Raw genomic sequence first — 24,212 nt, forward strand, 5'->3', positions numbered from 1 at the left:
AAACTTTTTAACCAAATTAGTATGTTTAAAATCCCTCTATATAATATAAGGTACATAAAGGAGACATTAGGAAAGGGGGGGAGGAAACGGGATGGGGGGGGGGGGGATAAAGACAGTCTTAGGGATTAATAGAGGTAGTGGGAACAAGTAGAGTCTGGTAGCCAGAGGAGGATTGGAATGTCCACCAGTCAAACCAAGTTTTGGTGTAACATTCATTTTCCAAAGGGGTAAAAGCAAGCAGCTCTTCTATACATGGCAAAGGTTCTTGTGTGGGACGCCCTTTTTAGGGCGAGTAAAACTTGCCAAGAAGGGAATTAAAATTGCGAGAGTAGGGTATTACAGGGGAAGTTTTTCCCCACACCTGTTAGAACGGACCATATGTTGTTCCCTTCAACCTTTTAGAGCTTTTAGATTCTTTGCATCACATTAATACTTGGTGGTGTAGGTGGCACATGGTGTTTTTTGCACTTTTTTGATGGACAGACAAGTTCTCCTTGTTGGTACTATGGCCCCCGCTGCACTAAACACCTGCTCTGATGGCACACTACTGGCCGGGCAGGACAGGTTTTCTAGGACAAACTCTGCTAGTTGCGGCCACAAATCAAGTTTGCCTGCCCAGAAGTCCAGCAGATCTTCAAAGTATGTTGGCAGGGTTATTTCAAGGTTCGCCACCACCTGCTGGTTCAGATCCTGCTCCATGTCTACATGCTGCTGATGAGTTGCTTCACTATTGCAGGTGAAGAAAGCTACTCATCAGGGACTGTAAACCCAGGCTGCTGCTGATGGAGTTGGTTCTGCTCCTGCCACCCCACCCCTCCCCAGCAGCCATGGCAGCGGAAGGTGAGCGCAGAGGCCCCCCCCCCCCGAGTCAGACCTGTGAGAGGATGGACAACGGCGCAGATAGGCATCAGCCAACTGACTACATAGGATTTCTCTGTAGTAGGTCAGTTTGTCCTCCCTCTCAGTGGGTGTAAAAAAGTCCCCCATTTTGTGCCGGTAGCGAGGGTCCAACAAAGTGGAGAGCCAGAAGTCATCCCGCTGCTGAATGGTGACAATTCGGCGGTCACTACGCAAGCAAGTAAGCATGCATCTTGCCATTTGTGCAAGGGACTCGGAGGGACTCCCTGCTTCCATCTCCACCGCATACTGCCATGGAGTGTCTGGGTGCTCTGTCTCGTTTTACTCATCACCCTTTAGCTCCACAGCCATTTTGCAAAACGTTGCCTTTGCTCCACTGTCCCCCTCCCCTCCTCTTCCAGTTCAGCCCCCACAGGACTTGTGTGGCTGTGAGATGTAGGTGCCACGTCTCTAGTGCCCTGACCAGCCATCATTTCCATCACGTGTTGTAGGAAATGAAGCAGTGGATTGATGTCATTCATTCCATAATCCTGGCGACTGACTAATAATGTGGCTTTTCTCAAAGGGCCTGAGCAAATGGCAGTTGTCACGTATGAGCTGCTACTGGTTGACATTGAAGTTACACAGGGGAGTCCCCCTATCCACTTGGATCATCAAGAAATTGGTGATGGCTTTTCTCTGTTCCTATAGTTCATCCAACATATGGAGGGTGGAATTCCAATGTGTGGAAACATCGCAAATCAGTAAGCCATGATTCGATTTCTTGATGAATGACTTTTAGCAGTTCCTCCCCTGTGTGACTCCGTTCACCAAAGCAAACCATGTCAAGAATAGCATGACACCGCCGTGCCGAGGGGCACTGGGACTTGTCCGTGCAGTGGAGGCTGACGTCACGGTGGAAGATGAGGAGGCAGAGTCGCACATTGTCACAGGACCAATGGCCTGAAAGCGTGGAGGCGGAAGCGGGGTGTCCTGTCCAAGTTGTGGCTGTGCAGTAACCACATTTACCCAATGGGCCGTAAAGGACATATATTGACTCTGACCGTAGTTACAGCTCCACACGTCGGTGCTGCTGTGCACTTTGGTACACACCGACAGGCTCAAGGACTGGCCCACCTTCTGTTCCACAATATTGTGCAGGGCTGGTACTGCCTTTTTCGCAAAGAAATGAGGGCTGGGGACTCTCCACCTTGGCTCTGCAAAAGTCATCAGTTCTTTGAAAGGTGCATTGTCCACCACTTGAAAAGGGAGGGACTGCAGCACCAGCAACTTGGACAGGAGCACATTCAGCTTCTGCGCCATTTGAGTGGGCGCATACTGTTGTCCCTTTACATGGCTTCTCTGATGGATTGCTGGCAGAATGACTGACTCGAATTTTGAGGAGCAGGAGCATCTGGACCGATAGGAGATTGGTATGACAAACAGCTCCCTTCGGCTGAGGTGATGGAGCCTTGGCTGGCTGAAACAGGGAGCGGCATGCCACTGGGTGATGCAGCAGGCTGGACCACTTCATCGGAGCCACGGTTCTCCCAGGCCGCTTTATGGTGATGCTGCATATGTTGACGCAGGGCCATGGTACCAACATTGGGACCCTGCCCACGCTTCACCTTCTGCCAACACATCTTGCATGTGGCCAGGTTAACATCATCCGGATGCTTGATGAAAAACTACCACACCGCCAACTAGCTGGTTTTCCCCCAACAGTCCGTATTCATTGACTGTTACTGCCGCCGACTCCAGGAACCCCTGTTCCACTACCTCCTGGGCAAGTAGGCTGCCGCAAAGCACTTCTCTGCCTAACATACTTATACACCAGCTGAATGGGTATATGTTAAACTTATGTGAGGAGGACAATACTCTCCACTACGCTTAAAACTGTATTTTTCCACAAATCAAGTGTGTAGTTTTGGCTGGCCTTTCAGAGTAACTAGGCCCTTATGACTTTAACAGGAACAAAATGGTACACCATGTAGGTGTACGTACAGTATACACTTATGAGAGGAGGACAATATGCTCCACTATGCTTAAAACTGTATTAGACTACAAAAACAAGTGTGTAGCTTTGGCTGGCCTTTCACAGTAACTATGCCCAAATTAGTTAAGCAGGAACATTATAAAGGACACCACGTAGGTGTACGTACAGTTTACACTTATGAGATGAGAACTATACCCTCTGCTACAAACTGCATAAGGCTACAAAAACAAGTGTGTAGCTTTAGTTGGCCTTTCACAGTAACTAGGCCCAAATTAGTTTAACAGGAAAAATATAAATGACACCATGTAGATGTACATACAGTTTACACTTCTGAGAGGTGGACAATACGCTGTGCTTCAAACTGTATTAGGCAAAAAAAAAAAGTGTGTAGCTTTGGCTGGCCTTTCACTGTAAGTAGGCCCAAATATGTTTAAAAGGAAAAAAAAAAACGTACACCACATATATTAGCACAGATTACACTTATGGGAGGACAACACATTCCACTACACAACCTGTATAAGGCACTGAAATCCGGTGACTATGGCTTTTCATGCTCACCATAACTGTTAGCTTTAGAGTTGTAGTACAGCCCAGTACAGTATTATTATTCTCTAATAGCAGGTGACAATGGTTTTGGTGCTCAGCCTAACTGGTCCCTCTAAGCTTTAGAGTTGCTGTACACCAAACTGTAGCAGTTCAGAGTTACTCTGTAGTACACCCAAGAGTGTTCTCTCTCTCTCTCTCTCTCTCTCTCTCTCCCTCTCTCTGTCCTCTCTCTCCCCCCCCCCCCCCGATTATATAGGGCTGTGACATCACAGGGCTGGCTGTTGATAGGGTGATCCCACCTTCCCAGAATTCCATGTCCTCACATGTGGATCTGCCATCTTAGATGCCCTGGAGCCTGGACTGCACTAAATGGAGTTTATTGAAGAGATTCATTTCATCGAATTGTGGCGAAATTTGGATTCATTGCGAATTTAACTTTTCCGGAAGTTCATAACAAATTCGGATTTGTCTGGTTCAATTCGCTCATCCCTAGTCATAAGCATGTGAGCAGAACCACCCGGGAGATGAAGGGGAGGGAGGACATTTTGGCCCTTGTCCATTAAGCTGGACAGATCCAAAGGAGGGATGTAAGAAACATGGAGGAATATAGACATTTCCAGGGGTACCAAGAGCCTGGACTGGGTATCGTGGAACCAGTACAGAACCCGGTCAGCCAAGGAAGCCAAATAGTAAGAATAAGGATCCGGGAAGGCCAGGCACCCTGCAAGTTTATGTTTGGAGACATTGTATGTACAGCAACCCTCTGATTGGAGTTGGACCACACAAACCTAGTAAATAGAGAGTCTAAAGGGAGCATAGGAAGCGCAAGAAGGCGCCACCAGCAGCATTTGAAAGAGATATAACAGACGCAGCAAGATGTTCATCTTAAGATGTTTGACTCTACCTATAAAGGAAAAGTACTTATGATCCCACTTGGACAGGTCCGATTTGAGGCATGTAACCAGGGTGGTAAAATTTAGATCTAAAATACGAGAAAGGGATATAGACCCCTAAATACTTAAAGGAGACGGCACTTTATGTAAAGGGGCACTCAATCTTTGAACCATAGCTGGCTCGAGGGAAACTCTCATGGCCACACTCTTAGAATAATTAATTTTGTAATTACTCAGGCTACCAAATTCATCAATCACAGACAGCAGGGCCTATAGGGACATCTTGGAGCAGAGATGTATAAGATCAAATCATCAGAAAAGGCAGAACACTTAAGATGCATGTCCCCCGCCCGCACCCTTTGAATGTCAGGGTGAAGGAGGATAGGATTGCCTGCAACAAGTGCTCCGTCACCAACACTTAAAGCAGGGGGGAGAGTGGGCAGCCCCAACGTGCCATTATGGGTGGATAGGGGGACAAAGAGAGACCTGTTGATTCTGATCTTCACTATGGGATTTCCATATAGATCAAAAATCCAACTGAGAGTCCGTGGGCTGAATCCCAACTGCTCCAAGACTCCCCTCACAAGCCCCCAAACCACCCAGTCAAAAGCCTTCTCCGTGTCCAGCGACAACACCATACATTGGACACCGAAGGTTTGAGCATGATGAAGCACAGAGAAGGTCTTCAGTGTGTTATCACGTGCTCCTCTGGAAGGGACAAAGCCCACCTGATCCGGGTGTATCAGTGATTCCAAAAGAGTCCCAACTCTAGGAGCTTAGCATATTGTTTTGCATCCACATTTAAGAGTGAAATTGGGCGGTAACTGGGACAGAGATTGGGGTATTTGCCATGCTTATGAATAACTGTAGGCTAAAGGCTGCTAAGAAAGAGTCAGGGAATGATGAAGACGGAGAAATTACGTTATAGGCAAACAGCAGGGGAGGCCGCAGGCAGGTTACAGCAACTTGTAAAATATTGCAGAATAACCATCCTGACCTGCGTCCTTCCCACCTGGCAAGCCAGAATTAGCGGAGGAGAGTTCCTCAGGGCTAAAGAGCGCATCTAGGGCTTCTAGGAGGGAGGGTGATAGGGAAAGAAGAGCAGTTCGCTGCAGGTAGGATAAGAAGACTGTCATGTTCGAGAGATCATACAAGCCTGAATAATAGGTATGAACATTTTCAAGAATGTTCAAGATGAGATGTTCAAGGTGGCAATGAGCATTCCTTACCAACAGAACAAGTGGGAGGCTCTCCTATCGCGAATGGCCTGCACTAGCATCCTACCCACCTTGTTATGCCATTCGTAGTAAAAGGAGGAACAAATTTAGTGATATCTGTTATACTTCTTGTCGAGAAGAGCTTGAACCTCCTTACACTCCCTTATGCGGTCCCGGAGGGTGTCTTTCGTGAGTAGGGACTTGTGTAAGCAATCCAACGTATGTAGCTGCGCAAGAAGACCAGTGAGTTTCCCCACCACTTCACGTTTATGTCTGGCACCATGCTGGATCAAAACCCCTTGGAGCACACACTTATGCGCCTCCCATTGGGTTTGAGGGGATGTGAGGTTAAGTGCATGAGATTGTACAGAAGAGGCGATAGCTCTCTTGAGTGAGTAGTAGAGTGAGTCCGTCAGAAGTGACTAATTAAGTCGCCAAGAGAATTCCCTAACTGGGAGGGAAGGGAAAAAGAGACTACAGGTGACCTGCGCATTGTCCGAGCGAACCATGGGTTCTATGGTGGGTGCTAACCATGGCGGGCAGAAGGTGATGAGAGAAAAGGTTGTAATAAAGTTTTGTGTGTAATCCCCTCACGTAAGAATAAAAAGTGTAATCACGGTCTTAGGGGTGAAGCAGGCACCAGGTATCGCGCAAATGTTATGAATACAAGGACTGCATTCCAGCATTCCCGCAAGGAAGGTCCACAGCCCATGTTTGGGTGCATAGATGCAAGCAATAGGATATTTCCCTGTATGGAATATTTGACAAAAACATAATGACCATCAGTGTCTGTCCTGGTATCCAAAATCTGAACTGAAAAGGATTTGTGGAAAAATATAGCAACACGTTTCACATTCTTGGAGGGGGAGCTACTGTGAAACCACATTGGTTAAACCAGAGTAGGAGTAAATCCCCATAGCAAACCTCTCCTGCTCTGGATAGTTCCTGACGCAGACAGAGGTGGCAGCAAAGAGCGCTGTGGTCAGACTGAAAAGAACTTCAAAAGTTACATTCAATTTTGTAACTTTTGAGGGCTTCCGTTTCTACGCAGTACATTTTTTGGTAAAAATGACACCTTATCTTTATTCTGTTGTTCCATACGGTTAAAATGATTTGCTACTTATATAGGTTTAATATTGTCGTACTTCTGGACAAAATCATAACTACATGCAGGAAAATGTATACGTTTAAAATTGTCATATTCTGACCCCTGTTACTTTTTTATTTTTCTGCGTATGGGGCGGTATGGGGGCTGATTTTTTGCGTCTTGATCTGAAGTTTTTAGCGGTACCATTTTTGTAATGATCGGACTTATTGGTCATATAAAAAATGACCAAAAATACTGCACACACTGATCTTTTACATTGATCATTGGTTTCTCATAGGAAGGGTCCCAGCGCCTATTCACAGCCGGCACCCAAGGCTAATAGCGTGCGGCCGCGATCGTTCGGCCACACGCTATTAACCCTTCCGATGCGGCGCTCAAAGCTGAGCGCCGCATCGAAAGTGAAAGTAAATGCTTCCCGGCTGCTCAGTCGGGCTGATCGGGGTAATTGCGATAAAATCGCGATGCCCCGATCAGCGACCCGGAGAGAAAAGGGCCCTACCTTCTTCCGGCAGCGTCCCGGCTCTGATTGACTGCTCCATGCCTGAGTTACAGGCTGGAGCAATCAACCGCCGATTACACAGCTTGTTGCCATGCAACGGCAAGGCAACAATCTGTGTATGCAATCAGCCATTGCAAGCTCATAGGTCCCTATAGGAGCTATGAGCTCGCAAAAAAAAAAAAAGGTGTAAAAAAAAAAAGTTTACCCTTTCAGGTATTCCCTTCTGAATTGAAAGTTTAAATCACCCGGCATTTCCTAGTAACAAAATAAAACAGTGTAAATAAAAATAAACATATGTGGTATCACCGCATGCGGAAATGTCTGAATTATATAAATATACCACTTTTAAAACCGCATGTTCAATGGCGTACGCGCAAAAAAATTCAAAAGTCCAAAATAGCGCATTATTGATCACTTTTTATACCACAAAAAAAGTGAATAAAAAGTGATCAAAAAGTCTGATCATAACAAAAATAGTACCGCTAAAAACTTCAGATCACAGTGCAAAAAATGAGCCCTCATAGCGCCCTGAAGAAAGAAAAATAAAAAAGTTATAGGGCTCAGAAAATGACAATTTTAAACGTTTAAATTTTCCTGAATGTATTTATGATTTTTTTCGGAAGTAATACAAAATCAAACCTATATAAGTAGGGGATCATTTTAACCGTATGGACCTACAGAATAAAGATAAGGTGTCAATTTTACCGAAAAATGTACTGCGTACAAACGGAAGTCCCCAAAATTTACAAAATGGCATTTTTTTCTTCAAGTTTGTCGCACAATGAATTGTTTTTTCCGTTTCGCCGTGGATTTTTCGGTAAAATGACTAATGTCACTGTAAATTAGAATTGGTGGCGCAAAAAATAAGCCATAATACAGATTTTTACGTGCAAAATTGAAAGGGTTATGATTTTTTTAAAGGCAAGGAGGAAAAAACGAAAATGCAAAAACGTGAAATTGCTCAGTCCTTAAGGGGTTAAGCTAAAAATTTTAGCCTAAAAAATGCGTGTTATACGACAATAAATGCGGTATTTAGAAATATCCCATATGTGGACCTTGTGCACTACATGACTCTCACACAGGCCTCAGACATGACGGAGCACCATGTGGATTTTGGGTCTTCTTTTTATTTAGGATATTTTGTAAACATCTTATCAAGATGTAGGGCCTTTGGGTTTCAAAATATTTTTGCCAGACAAATTGATGTTTTCATTAGTGTTGCTCGCGAATATTCGCAATTCGAATATTATTCGCGAATATCGCATATTCGCGAATTCGCGAATTTCGCGAATATAGCGCTATATATTCGTAATTACGAATATTCATTTTTTTTTTTTTTTTTTTCTTCACAGTACACATCACAGTGATCATCCCTCTCTGCTTCCAGCTTGTGTAGTGTAAAGAAGGCTGTAATACTACTGTGTGAGACTGGCATGCGAAACTTCGCATATGCGAATATTTGCGTATACTAATGTTCGCATATGCGAATTTCCGCAAAATGCGAATTTTGTATATGCTAATATTCACAGATGTTAATTTTCCCATACGCGAATATTCGCATATGCGAAAATAAAACGAGAATATAACGAATATGCGAATATTCGCGAATATATGACGAATATTCGTCCATATATTCGCGAATATTCGCGAATTCGAATATGCCCTATGCCGCTCAACACTAGTTTTCATTGGTACCATCTTGAGGTACAGGTGACACTCATCGCTTTTTATTCCATATTTTCTGAGGTGGTACGAATAAAAAAATCGGTTCTGCCATTGTTTTTTAATTTCATTTTTTACTGTCATTTTTCATGCAGTATAAATTACATATTATTTTTAGTCTGCCATTTGGTACGATTATGGCCATACCTATTTTATATACTTTATTTTTATTTTTTGATAGCATTTTTTTTTCTGAGTGTCGCCATATTCTTAGAACTGTAAGTTTTTTTTTATTTTATACCAATGGAGCTGTGTGGGATCTTATTTTTGTGGGATAAGTAGCGGTTTTGAATAGTACTATTTTGGAGTATGTATGACATTTTGATCACTGTATGTAATTTTTAGTGAGGCAGGATTACCAAAAAGCTGTCATTTTGGCAAGGTTATTATTTTTTTTTATTTTTTTACGGTGTTCACCATGCAGTATCAGTGACATGGTAATTTTATTCTACAGGTTGTTATCTTATTTATGTACTTTATTTGATTGCTTTTTTTCTTTTACACTGTAAAAACTTTTTGATCCAAAACATCTTGTTAGTGCATCACTATTTTCTGAGAGCTCTACTTTTTTTTATTTTTATACCAGCAATGTTGTGTGATGAAAAAAAATGTTTACTTTTTAAGTGGTACTATTTTGGGGGACATTTAGAACACTTTTTATATTTTAGTTTTACAGAGGCAGCATTAATATAAAGCCATAAATTTGGCAAGGTTTTTTATAAAAATGTTTTACTGTGTTCATTGTGCGGGTTGACTAATGTGATGTTATTGCTTAGGTTTTTACGGACACGGTGATACCGAATATGTGTATATAATTTTTTAGGGGAGGGAAAGAGGTTGATTTTTGGTTGATTGTATCATGGGGTCTCAATGGAGAACAGAGGGAGCTCCCTCCCTCTGTCACTGGCGATCGGTGCTGCGGTCACACTAAAGCAGTGTTTCTCAATTCCAGTCCTCAGGGCCCCCTAACAGGTCATGTTTTCAGGATTTCCTTAGTCTTTCACAGGTGATATAATTGTGGTGATGCCTGATTCACTGACCATAAATATGTCACCTGTGAAAGACTAAGGAAATCCTGAAAACACGACCTGTTAGGGGGTCCTGAGGACTGGAATTGAGAAACACTGCACTAAAGGCTGCACTGAATGGCTAACTGTCAGGATCAGAGCGCAGCTCCGCCGTTGATCACCATTTGCACACCCGCGCGCCGTGATTGTGAATGGACGTATATATATGGCTATTCACCGGAAAAATTAACTTATATATTTACATCCAATTGTGGGAAGGGGTCAAAGGGGTACTGCGGTGGAAAACATTTTTTTTTTCATGTCAACTGACAGATTGTAAATTACTTCCATTAAAAAAATTCATCCTTCTAGTACTGCTACTAATCAACTGCTGTATACAAAGGAAGTTGAGTTGTTCTTTTCTGTCTGACCACAGTGCTCTCTGTTGACACCTCTATCTGTGTCAGGAACTGTCCAGAGTAGGAGAAAATCCCCATAGCAAACTTCTCCTGCTCTGGACAGTTCCTGACACGGACATAGGTGGCAGCAGAGAGCACTGTAGTCAGACTGAAAAGAACTACTCAACTTCCTTTGGAGCACATAGCAGTTGATAAGTACTGAAATGATTAAGATTTTTTAATAGAAGTAATTAACAAATCTGTGTAACTTTCTGGCACCAGTTGATTAAAAACAAAATAATAAAATTTTCTACCGGAGTACAACTTTAACTTATTTTTTAAACATTGTTTTATTGGTATAAAGCAAAATATGAAATGACAATACAATAGAGTAAAGAAAAATATCCTCCATCACCACAGTAAGATATACTATTAGTCAAAAGAAATTGCAAAGTCAGTCCATGGCTGACCGAGTCAGACATAGACAAAGACTGCAGCAAGCAATGTCTTTATTTACTCTGTTGTAAAGATACTACATCACTTTCAAGAGACTAAAGAAAGAGAAACATAATATCTTCTGATTCGTGAGTTATTATCCTGAAGGGTACTATTTATGGACTGTTGAGGTCAATCAAGATTTTAATTTCCCCCGCATCTGTGTGTATGGATTGATGGAGTTAAGTGTAGCTCCAATAGCGGTGGTGACTATTATGCTATAAAACTGCAGGATCATGTATTACCTTTGGTGATTTATAGCTAAAAATTAATGCATAAACATATTGGACCTGGTATGGGTAAGTGGGAACAATAACAGAGAATTGCAAATGCCCCAGAACAGTCCCCAAATTCATTGCTGTCTATACCCAGCCAGCGATGCAGTTCCGACTTCTAAACCCAGGAAAATATGCAGTAATAGCTTCCAGAGGTGCTGAGAATCCATAACCTTCCTCGTATGACTAGTTTACCCTCCCAACTAAATCCTTCCCAAGTAACCAACAAAGAGGACTGGGATGTCCCCAGACAACAACTCAACTGAATGAATGAATAAACATAAATGTAGCATCTATATAGGTGAGACATGACCAAAATTAAAGGGATATTCCAGGCAAAAACATCTTATCCCCTATTGAAACGATAGGGATAAGATGTCTGATCGCGGGGGGCCGCCGCTGGGACCCCCGCGATCTCCCTGCAGCAGCCCGCATTCTATGCGTAGCTGCTTCTGAAGTTTCGGAAACCGCCATTCATTTCTGTGGTAGGGTGCATAACGGCCGCAACGCCCCCTCCCATAGACATGAATGGAGGGGCATGGTGTGACGCCACGTCCCGGAAGCCCGGAGGTTTCCGAAACTTCAGACGCAGCTACGCATAGAATGTGGCCTACTGCAGAGAGATCTTGGGGGATCCTTTTGATAGATGTTTTTGCCCGGAATACCCCTTTAAGGAAAGAAAGGGAAACGAAAAGAGAAGGAAAGAGAGTCAGAGATGTTAAAAGTAGAGGGCAAAGACATCAACATATAGCAATAGAGATAAAAGGAAAAAGAGAGAGAGAGACCGTATTACTTGCTGTTTCGTTCAGACTCCAATTACTGCCAATCTCCCCAGCGTACCATGAAGACCTGCCATGCAGTACCAAGTGGAGTCACAGAACTCCTTCATTAACTTAGGTATTTTTTTAGGGGGATATGCATGTTCAATAAATTATCTCTAGGTGTATAAGAACGTGTCGGCTCTTTTTTCAGTGTTCCACAGGGTATCTAACCATCAAAACTTTTGGCGCATCTAGGACAGGTGGCAAAATTGTGCCCATTTTTCTCATAACCTATGTGTTTCAGCTCCTACTTTGTTGAAAACTAATTGTGTAAAAACTGAGCTTGCACAAAATCTACTGCAAGAAATGAAAAATGCCTCCCCAAGTGTCCCACTAGCAGTCCCAGAGTAAGAATTATTCTTTGGTTTAATTTTTATCTGGTGGAATTAGCCAATAGTGATGAGCGGCATATGCCATATTCGAATTTGCAATATTTCACGAATATAATGGATGCATATTCGATATATTTGCGGTTATTTTCGCATGCGCTTATGCACATATACGCGCATACGTGTATGCGGATAACTATATCTTATCTATCCGTCTATCAGTCTGTCTGTCGATCTAACCATCCATCTATCTATCTCCTAATATTCTTGGTCTATACAGAAGTGATAATGGGTCTATGAAATTTTTCATTTTGAATATTGTCATGTCATATTCGCGAATATCGTCACTATCTATCTACCTATCTAATTTTAGTGACGATATTCGCGAATATGAGGATATTCGCATATTTTCTTTCACGAATATTCAATCCAGTCTAATACAGTAAATAGTATAGGAGCCTTCTTTAGACCACAAGCTGGAAGCAGGGAGGTATGAGATCACTGTGATGTGTTCTGTGGGGAAAAAAAATTATGAATATTAATAATTGCAAAAATATAGCGCTATATTCGCAATATTGGGGAATATGCGAAATTCACAATAAATATTCAAATTGCGAATATTCGCCAAGCTATATCTTGTTAATTCTTCTTCTAGTTATTTTTTCCCATAGTGCCTTTAATAGTTTTGTATTCTCTAGGTTGGATTATCTCTTTTATTTTACACGTAAAAGTTAGCTTCTGACTGTAGCTTTAACGTGAAAATAATCTGATTTAAAGGGGTACTCTGGGGGGAAAACTTTTTTTTTTAATTCAACTGGTGCCAGAAAGTTAAACAGATTTGTAAATTACTTCTTTTAAAAATTATTAATCCTTCCAGTACTTATTAGCTGCTTAATACTACAGAGGAAATTATTTTCTTTTTGGAACTCAGAGGTCTCTGCTGACATCTCTGTCCATTTTAAGAACTGTCCAGAGTAGGAGAAAATCAGAAAATCCCCATAGTAAACATATGCTGCTGTGGACAGTTCCTAAAATGGACAGAGATGTCAGCAGAGAGCACTGTGCTCGTGATGTCAGCAGAGAGCACTGTGTTCCAAAAAGAAAATAATTTCCTCTGTAGTATTCAGCAGATAATAGCCAATGAGTACTGGAAGGATTAAGATTTTTTTTTAATAGAAATAATTTACAAATCTGTTTAACTTTCTGGCACCAGTTGATTTATAAAAAAAAAAAAAAAAAAAGGTTTCCACCGGAGTACCCCTTTAACCCGTACAGAACCCAGGGCGTATGGATACGCCTTCTGTACCTGGGTATTAACCCCTACAGGACCCGTGACGTAACGGTACGTCCCGACACCCTGGGTCTTAAGGACCAGGGACGTACATTTACGTCATGGGCAGTTTTAGTCCCGGTCGTGCGCCGGGCTGGGATCGGAGCGGGATGCCTGCTGAAATCATTCAGCAGGCATCCCGTGCAAATGCCCAGGGGGGTCATCAGACCCCACCATGTCGGCGATCGCGGCAAATCGCAAGTGAATTCACACTTGCGATTTGCACGATTCCGGGTCATTACGGGTCTATAGTGACCCGGTGACCCGGAATGTAAGGGGGATCGCGGGTGTCTAAGACACCCAGGATCCCCCTGTAGCGATAGGAGTGAGGTGGCAGGGTTGCCACCCCTCCTATCCCTGCTATTGGTGGTCTAGACGCGACCACCAATAGCAGATCGGGGGCGGGGGGGTTAACTTTCGTTTTCCCCGTCCTGCCCTCCCACAATAGGCGGGGAAGGACGGGGAAACGACGGGGACCGGCGCCAAAGATCCACTTACCGATCCGGGCGGGCGTCGGAGGCTGCAGGCGACGGAGATCAGCGGGCGGCGATGACGTACGGCTGGATCCGACGGAAGCCGGTGAGTTGCCTAGCAACATCTGGAGGGTACAGTTTGAGACCATTATACAGTGGTCTCTAACTGTAGCCCTCCAGATGTTGCAAAACTACAACTCCCAGCATGCCCAGACAGCTGTTTGGGCATGCTGGAATATGTAGTTTTGCAACAGCTGGAGGGCTACAGTTTGAGACCACTATATAGTGGTCCCTAAACTGTAGCCCTCCAGATCTTGCAAAACTACAACTCCTAGCATGCTCAAACAACTGTTTGCTGTCAGGGCATGCTGGGAATTGTAGTTTTGCAACAGCTGGAGGTCCACAGTTTGGAGATCACTTTGCAGTGTTCTCTAAAACTGTAGCCCTCCAGATGTTGCAAAACTGCAAATCCCAGCATGTCCAAACAGCAATCAGCTGTCTCGGCATGCTGGGAGTTGTAGTTGCGTACCTCCAGCTATTGCATAACTACATCTCCCAGCATGCCCTTCGGCGATCAGTACATGCTGGGAGTTGTAGTTTTGCAACAGCTGGAGGCAAACTGGTTAGAAAATACTGAGTTAGGTAACGGAACCTAACTGAAGGTTTTCCAACCAGTGTGCCTCCAGCTGTTGCAAAAGTACAACTCCCAGCATGCACGGTCTGTCAGTACATGCTGGGAGTTGTAGTTTTGAAACAGCTGGAGGTTTGCCCCCCCATGTGAACGTACAGGGTACAGGGTACATTCACACGGGCAGGCTTACAGTAAGTTTCCTGCTTCAAGTTTGGGCTGCGGCAAATTTTTCGCCGCAGCTCAAACTTCTAGCGAGAAACTCACCGTAACCCGCCAGTGCGAATGTACCCTAAAAACACTACACTACACTAACACATAATAAAGGGTAAAACACTACATAAACACCCCCTTACACTGTCCCCCCAATAAAAATTAAAAACGTATTGTATGGCAGTGTTTCCAAAATGGAGCCTCCAGCTGTTGCAAAACAACAACTCCCAGCATTTCCGGACAGCCACTGACTGTCCAGGCATGCTGGGAATTTAGCAACAGCTGGAGGCACCCTGTTTGGGAATCATTGGCGTAGAATACCCCTATGTCCAACCCTGTGCAATCCCTAATTTAGTCCTCAAATGCGTATGGCGCTCTCTTACTTCGGAGCCCTGTCGTATTTCAAGGAAACAGTTTAGGGCCACATACGGAGTATCTCCCTACTCGGGAGAAATTGCACTACAAATTTTGGGGGGCTTTTTCTCCTTTTACCCCTTATGAAAAGGAAAAGTTGGGGCTACATCAGCTTGTTAGTGTAAAAAAATTAAAAAATTTACACTAACATGCCGGTGTTGCCCTTTACTTTTTATTTTCACAAGCGTTAAAAGGAAAAAAAGACCCCCAAAATTTGTAACACAATTTCTCCTGAGTACGGAAATACCCCAGATGTGGGCGTAAAATGCTCTGCGGGCGCACAATAAGGCTCAGGAGTGAGAGCGCACCATGTACATTTGAGGTCTAAATTGGTGATTTGCACAGGGGTGGCTGATTTTACAGCGGTTCTGACATAAACTCCCCCCAAAAAATACCCACATGTGACCCCATTTTGGAAACTACACCCCTCACGGAATGTAATAAGGGGTGCAGTGAGCATTTACGCCCCACAGGTGTCTGACAGATTTTTGGAACAGTGGTCCGTGAAAATGAAAAATGTTATTTTTCATTTGCACAGCCCACTGTTCCAAAGATCTGTCAAACGCCAGTGGGGTGTAAATACTCACTGCACCCCTTATTCAATTATGTGAGGGGTGTAGTTTCCATAATAGGGTCACATGTGGGGGGTTCCACTGTTCTGGCACCACGGGGGGCTTTGTAAACGCACATGGTCCCTGACTTCCATTCCAAACAATTTTTTCCCCAAAAGCTCAATGGCACTCCTTCTCTTCTGAGCATTGTAGTGCGCCAGCAGAGCACTTGACGTCCACACATGGGGTATTTCCATACTCAGAAGAGATGGGGTTACAAATTTTGGGGGGTCTTTTCTGCTATTAACCCTTGCAAAAATGTGAAATTTGGGAGGGGGAAACACATTTTAGTGAAAATTATTATTATTTTTTTACATATTAAAAAGTCGTGAAACCCCTGTGGGGTATTAAGGCTCGCTTTATTCCTTGTTACGTTCCTCAAGAGGTCTAGTTTCCAAAATGGTATGGCATGTGTTTTTTTTTTTTTTTTGCTGTTCTGGCACCATAGGGGCTTCCTAAATGTGACATGCCCCCGAGCAAAATTTGCTCTCAAAAAGCCAAATATGACTCCTTCTCTTCTGAGCATTGTAGTTCGCCCATAGTGCACTTCAGGTCAACTTATGGGGTACCTCCATACTCAGAAGAGATGGAGTTACAAATATTGGGGGGTCTTTTTTGCTATTAACCCTTGCAAAAATGTGAAATTTGGGGGGAAACACACATTTTTGTGAATTTTTTTTTTTTTTTTTTACATATGCAAAAGTCGTGAAACACCTGTGGGGTATTAAGGCTCACTTTATTCCTTGTTACATTTCTCAAGGGGTCTAGTTTCCAAAATGGTATGGCATGTGTTTTTTTTTTTGCTGTTCTGGCACCGTAGGGGCTTCCTAAATGCAACATGCCCCCCAAAAACCATTTCAGAAAAACGTACTCTCCAAAATCCCCTTGTCGCTCCTTCGCTTCTGAGCCCTCTACTGCGCCCGCCGAACACTTTACATAGACATATGAGGTATGTGCTTACTCGAGAGAAATTGGGCTACAAATATCAGTATAAATTTTTTCCTTTTACCCCTTGTAAAAATTAAAAAATTGGGTCTACAAGAACATGCGAGTGTAAAAAATGGAGATTGTGAATTTTCTCCTTCACTTTGCTGCTATTCCTGTGAAACACCTAAAGGGTTAAAACGCTGACTGAATGTAATTTTGAATAGTCACTTTGGGGGGTGCAGTTTTTATAATGGGGTCATTTGTGGGGTATTTCTAATATGAAGACCCTTCAAATCCACTTCAAACCTGAACTGATCCCTGAAAAATAGTGAGTTTGAAAATTTTGTGAAAAATTGGAAAATTGCTGCTGAACTTTGAAGCCCTCTGATGTCTTCCAAAAGTGAAAACATGTCAATTTTATGATGCAAACATAAAGTAAACATATTGTATATGTGAATAAAAAAAAAATATTTGGAATATCCATTTTCCTTACAAGCAGAGAGCTTCAAAGTTAGAAAAATGCTAAATTTTCAAATTTTTCATCAAATTTTGGGATTTTTCACCAAGAAAGGATGCAAGTTACCATAAAATTTTACCACTATGTTAAAGTAGAATATGTCATGAAAAAACAATCTCGGAATCAGAATGATAACTAAAAGCATTCCAGAGTTATTAATGTTTAAAGTGACAGTGGTCAGATGTGCAAAAAACGCTCTGGTCCTGAGGTGTAAAATGGTCTGGTCCTTAAGGGGTTAAGGACCCAGGGCGTGCCTGTATGCCCGTGGGAATTTCGGTCGGGGACCGGACCGGGGTGACTGCTGATATCGATCAACAGGCACCCCGTGCAAATGCCCAGGGGGGTCATCAGACCCCCCCATGTCGGCGATCTGCGCAAATCGTAAGTGAATTCGCACTTGCGATTTGCGCCGATTCCGGGTCGTACGGGTCTATGGTGACCCGGTGACCTGGAATATAATGGGGATCGCGGTTATCCATGACACCTACGATCCCCCTGAAGGGATAGAGGTGAGGTGGCAGTGGTGCCACCCCTCCTATCCCTGCTATTGGTAGTCAAAACTTGGTCTTTAACTTTCATTTTCCACGTTCTGCCCACCCACAATATGCTGGGCAGAACGGGGAACCGAAGGGGATCGGGCGCTGAAGATCCACTTACCCGTCAGTGGAGGCTGCGGGACGCGATCGGCTGCGATGATCGGCGCGGGCGGCATGTCGTGTGGCAGAAGAGGACGGCTCCCTGGATCCGACAGAAGACGGTAAGTTGCCTAGCAACATCTAGAGGGCTACAGTCTGAGACCGCAATACAGTGGTCTCTACACTGTAGCCCTCCAGATGTTGCAAAACTACAACTCCCAGCATGCCCAGACAGCTGTTTGGGCATGCTGGGATTTGCAGTTTTGTAACAGCTATGAAGTCTACAGTTTAGAGACCACTGCACAGTGATCTCTATACTGCCCTCTAGATCTTGCAAAACTACAACTCCTAGCATGCCCACACAGCAGTTTGCTGTCTGTGCATGCTGGGATTTGTAGTTTCGCAACATCTGGAGGTCCACAGTTTGGAGATCACTGTGCAGTGGTCTCTAACTGTAGCCCTCCAGATGTTGCAAAACTGCAAATCCCAGCATGCCCAAACAGCTGTCTCGGCATGCTGGGACTTGTAGTTGCGTACCTCTAGCTTTTGCATATCTACATCTCACAGCATCAGTACATGCTGGGAGTTGTAGTTTTGCAACAGCTATAGACACACTGGTTGGAAAATACTGAGTTAGGTAACAGAACCTAACTGAAGGTTTTCCAACCAGTGTGTCTCCAGCTGTTGCAAAACAACAACTCCCAGCATGCACTGTCTGTCAGTACATGCTGGGAGTTGTAGTTTTGAAACAGCTGGAGGTTCCCCCCCTTGTGAACGTACAGGGTACATTCACATGGGCAGGTTTACAGTAAGTTTCCTGCTTCATGTATGAACTGCGGCAAATTTTTCGCCGCAGCGCAAATTTCTTGCGGAAAGCTCACTGTAAACCTCTGACAGTGTGACGTACCCTAAAAACACTACACTACACTAACACATAATAAAGGGTAAAACATTACATATACACCCCCTTACACTGTCCCCCCCCCCAAATAAAAATAAAAAACGTATTGTACGGCAGTGTTTCCAAAACGGAGCCTCCAGCTGTTGCAAAACAACAACTCCCAGCATTTCCGGACAGCCACTGACTGTCCAGGCATGCTGGGAGTTTAGCAACAGCTGGAGGCTCCCTGTTTGGGAATCACTGGCGTAGAATACCCCTATTTCCACCCCTATGCAATCCCTTATTTAGTCCTCAAATGCGCATGGCGCTCTCTCACTTCGGAGCCCTGTCGTATTTCAAGGAAACAGTTTAGGGCCACATATGGGGTATTTCCGTACTCGGGAGAAATTGCACTACAAATTTTGGGGGGCTTTTTCTCCTTTTACCCCTTATGAAAAGGAAAAGTTGGGGCCTACACCAGCCTGTTAGTGTAAAAAAAAAAAAATAATAATTACACTGACATGCTGGTGTTGCCCCATTCTTTTTATTTTCACAAGTGTTAAAAGGAAAAAAAAAAAAAAAAATCTGTAACACAATTTCTCCTGAGTACGGAAATACCCCCGATGTGGGCGTAAAATGCTCTGCGGGCGCACAACAAGGCTCAGGAATGAGAGCACACTATGTACATTTGAAGCCTAAATTGGTGATTTGCACAGGGGTGGCTGATTTTACAGCGGTTCTGCCATAAACGCAAAAAAAGAAATACCCAGATGTGACCCCATTTTGGAAACTACATCCCTCACGGAATGTAACAAGGGGTATAGTGCGCCTGAACACCCGACAGGTGTTTAATGAAAATTCTTCAAAGTTGGATGGAAAAATGGAAAAAAATAAATACATTTCACTAAAATGCTGGTGCTACCCTAAATTTTTAATTTTCACAAAGAAAAATAGGAAAAAAGTGCCCCAAAATTTGTAACCCTATTTCTTCTGAGTAAGAACATACCCCATATGTGGATGTAAAGTGCTCTGCTGGCGAACTACAATGCTCAGAAGAGAAGGAGCACAATTGGGATTTTGAAGAGAAAATTTGTCCGTAATTGAAGGCCATGTGTGTTTACAAAGCCCCCATAGAGCCAGAACAATGGACCCCCCCCCCACATGTGACCCCATTTTGGAAACTACACCCCTCATGTAATGTAATAAGGGGTACAGTGAGCATTTACGCCCCACAGGTGTCTGACTGATTTTTGGAACAGTGGTCCGTGAAAATGAAAAATGTAATTTTTCATTTGCACAGCCCACTGTTCCAAAGATGGGGTGTAAATACTCACTGCACCCCTTATTAAATTCTGTGAGGGGTGTATTTTCCAAAATGGGGTCACATGTGGGGGGGGGGGTTCTACTGTTCTTGCACCACGGGGGGCTTTGTCAACGCATATGGCCCCCGACTTCTATTCCAACCAAATTCGGTTTCCAAAAGCTCAATGGCGCATCTCCTCTTTCGAGCATTGTAGTGCGCCAGCAGAGCACTTGACATCCACGCATTGGGTATTTCCATACTCAGAAGAAATGGGGTTACAAATTTTGGGGGTCATTTTCTCCTTTTACCCCTTGTAAAAATGTAAAATTTGGGGGGAAACCAGCATTTTAGTGAAAATTTTTAATTAAATTTTTTTCTATTTACACATCCGACTTTTAACAAAAAGTCGTCAAACACCTGTGAGATGTTAAGGCTCACTCTACATTTTTTGCTGTTCTTGTAGCATAGGGGCTTCCTAAATGCGACATGACCTCCAAAAACCATTTCAGCAAAATTCGCTTTTCAAAAGCCAAATGTGACTCCTTCTCTTCTGAGCATTGTAGTGCACCAGCAGAGCACTTGATGTCCACACATGGGGTATTTCCATACTCAGAATAGATGGGGTTACACAATATGGGGGGCATTTGTCCTATTATCCCTTGTAAAAATTTAAAATTTGGGGGAAAACTAGCATTTTAGTGAAAAAAAATAATTTACACTTTAAGAAAAAGTTGTGAAACACCTGTGGGGTGTTAAGGCTCACTGGACCCCTTGTTACATGCCTTGAGGGGTGTAGTTTCCAAAATAGTATGCCATGTAGTTTTTCCTTTGCTGTCCTGGCACCATAGGGGCTTCCTAAATGAGATATGCCCCACAAAAACCATTTCAGAAAAACTCACTCTCCAAAATCCCACTGTCGCTCCTTCCCTTCTGAGCCCTCTAGTGCATCTGCCGAATACTTAACATACACATATGAGGTATTTCCTTACTCTAGAGAAATTGTGCTACACATTTTGGAAGATTTCTCTCCTTTTACCCCTTCAAGGAACTGGGTCAAAAACTGGGTCTACAAGAACATGCGAGTGTAAAAAATGAAGATTTTAAATTTTCTCCTTCAATTCGCTGCTATTCCTGTGAAACACCTAAAGGGTTAACAAACCTTTTGAATGTCATTTTGTATACTTTGAGGGGTGCAGTTTTTATAATGGGGTCATTTGTGGGGTATTTCTAATAAGAAGGCCCTTCAAATCCACTTCAAAACAGAACTGGTCCCTGAAAATTTCGATTTAGAAATTTTGTGAAAAATTGGAAAGTTGCTGCTATACTTTGAAGCCCTCTGATGTCTTCCAAAAGTAAAAACATGTCAACTTTATGATGCAGATATAAAGTAGACATATTGTATATGTGAATCAATATATAATTTATTTGGAATATTCATTTTCCTTATAAGCAGAGAGCTTCAAAGTTAAAAAAAATATGCTAAATTTTCATCAAATTTCATCAAATTTTTTTCATCAAATTTTTGAGTTTTTCACCAAGAAACGATGCAAGTATCGACAAAATTTTACCACTAACATAAAGTAGAATATGTCAGGAAAAAACTATCTCGGAATCAGAATGTAAGGTAAAAGCATCCCAGAGTTATTAATGCTTAAAGTGAAAGTGGTCAGATGTGCAAAAAATTGCCGGGTCCTACAGTGAAAATTGACTGGGTCCTTAAGGGGTTAAATTACATTACTTGTTCAATCTGCCAAGAATGTTTTCTAATGCAATTTTAATATAGCTTAGATAACAATTCATTATTTTCAATTGTTTTCATTGCAAAACTAAAAAAGGGTTTGGCACCAATGAATTCTTTAATGCCGACTTGAAAAGTCATGATATTTGTAATCATTTTCTTTTAAATTATAAATAGTTTACTTTTTTCATTGTTGTTGTAGAATATTAGCCTTGTCAGAGAGTCTTTCCTAAAAGGAAAGGGTACCTATCTGGGATAAATTTTGGCTTGGCTAATATTTCTCTGTTATAGTTCAAGTTTCTTTAATGGTCAAGTATGATTTCCCTTTCCTTCTGTTGCATGCTTTTTCCCATGAAGCATTGCTTGGCCTAGTTTGTTGATCTCTGTGATGTGGCACACAATCCACCAAGCCTACACTATTGTTAGTACTTGCCATTTTGTCTCTTCTATAGCTTTCTGTATCTGTCAGTTTATCTGTACTGTTTCAATTACTGTTTTCATTCACTTTTTCCCTATTAGTTAAAACTTGATTTCATTCACTATCCAGCCATGTATTTACTGATTCCTTTTGAAGTCATAGTCAGTTAATTCTTATCCTAATCCCTGTAGCTTTGTTTTTTATGTTGTGACAGTATGTATTCCTTGTGACCTTAAAGTTCCTTTGATACCAGGCACCAGAAATTATCATTTGCCATACTAAAAAATAAGTTAATTGGCCATTGTCCAACCAGATATTTACTTACACATTAAACTTTGTCAAATGTTATCCAAGACAATGATATTTCTGGTCTGTTTTGTTTAAGGCTAAGTTTCCACTTGGTTTTTTTTCTGGCAGTTTTTGGAAATCTGCCACTGTGGTTTTTGAGCCAAAGTCAGAAGTGGATCCATAAGGGAGGATAAGTGTAAGTCCTTCCTTTATATGTCCTATTCCTTTGGAATACACTTCTGGCTTTGGCTCAAAAACTGCAGTGGCAGTATTCCAAAAACTGCCAGAGAAAAAACCAAGTGGAAACTTAGCCTAAGACTGTCCAAAAGGTCTAAAGAAGAGCAGGTAAAGTAGTGTTTGTTAACAACTACTTTTAATTTGTGTTTCCATTTTGCAGCGTTGAGCTCCCTTATAGTAATAATGGCATCCAAATAGAGAAAATAGGTTCCATCCTCCGTATCAGTGCAAAAGTTTTGTTAGAAATTACTTGGGAAGAAAGCAACATTATTCATGTAAGTATACCTGTTAATATAAGGATAATAAATATAATGTATATGGAATATACAATGTATCTTTCAATCTAACTGCATAATTCAAGATTCACATGGCTGTTTGCACATTCAAGAACCACACAATTCAAAGAAGACCGTAGAATACTGCATGGGTTCTTCTATAAAGAAGTAGCACTATGGCAGATTTACTATTACAATACCACTTTATAATACATTGATGCAGCCTCATAAGGGGCAGGTTTAGCCTTGAGAGGATGTGTTTAAGGGGGGCTTTAAATAGGGTTTGACAAACTCTTTGAACAAAATAACATTGTGTCTAGAAAAATTACATGACACCCCCTCCCCTCATTCACCCATTCTCCTTCCCTTCATCCATCTCCTCCCCTCCTTGGTTGAACTTGATGGACATGTGTCTTTTTTTCAACTGTGTATGTAAACACACTAAAACTGGTGCAAGTGACGCCTAAGGATGTGAGTTAGCAGAAATGTATTTTCCCGTAGCCAATGCTCACATGGCAGAAAATATGCAAAGTGTTCTGCCTGGAAAACACAGGCGGACATTCCGCACATTTTCTTGTTCCACCGGCACTAGGACTGTTCGGAAATGCACCTCAATAGGCGGCAATACATTTCTGGGCGGAATCCGCAAAAACAATGAACCTGGTCATTTTTTCTGTGGATGCTGAAATTGGGATTTACACGGCAGATGTTTTTTAACTGCAAAATTCCACCATGTGAATAGTGAAACAGAATCACATTGAAACCAATGGGACTCTGCTGAAGCCGAACTTCCATGCAGAATTTTTTAGATGGATATAGGATGTAAATTCTTGTGTAAGAACATAGTCTAAGTGGGAAAAGGTCTTGGATTTAACATTATATACCAAAATTTGCACCCTCTATATAGTTCTATGGGAGAGCTGAAGATTGCCGATCGGCTGTGTGAACAGTTTAGCAGAATCCAATTGAAATCAATGGGACTCTGCAGCAGCGTAATGTCCTTGTCACGATGCCGGCTGGCAGGAGGTGGATCCTCTGTGCCAGAGAGGGATTGGCGTGGACCGTGCTAGTGGACCGGTTCTAAGTCACTACTGGTTTTCACCAGAGCCCGCCGCAAAGCGGGATGGACTTGCTGCGGCGGTAGTGACCAGGTCGTATCCACTAGCAACGGCTCAACCTCTC

The 24,212-nt window shown here is 42.6% G+C and overlaps 1 protein-coding gene across 1 annotated transcript in view; it reads left to right on the forward strand.

Moving 5' to 3' along the window:
- The window catches only part of LOC130277499 (mucin-5B-like), a 180,479-nt gene that overhangs the window by 29,315 nt on the left and 126,952 nt on the right, over nucleotides 1–24,212 (forward strand). Inside the window, exon 4 of the mRNA XM_056528174.1 lies at nucleotides 22,916–23,030. Coding sequence (XP_056384149.1) covers nucleotides 22,916–23,030 — 115 coding nt within the window. The remainder of the gene's footprint in view (nucleotides 1–22,915; nucleotides 23,031–24,212) is intronic.

Source organism: Hyla sarda, chromosome 6 (genome assembly GCF_029499605.1).
Source record: "Hyla sarda isolate aHylSar1 chromosome 6, aHylSar1.hap1, whole genome shotgun sequence".
Taxonomy (NCBI): domain Eukaryota; kingdom Metazoa; phylum Chordata; class Amphibia; order Anura; family Hylidae; genus Hyla; species Hyla sarda.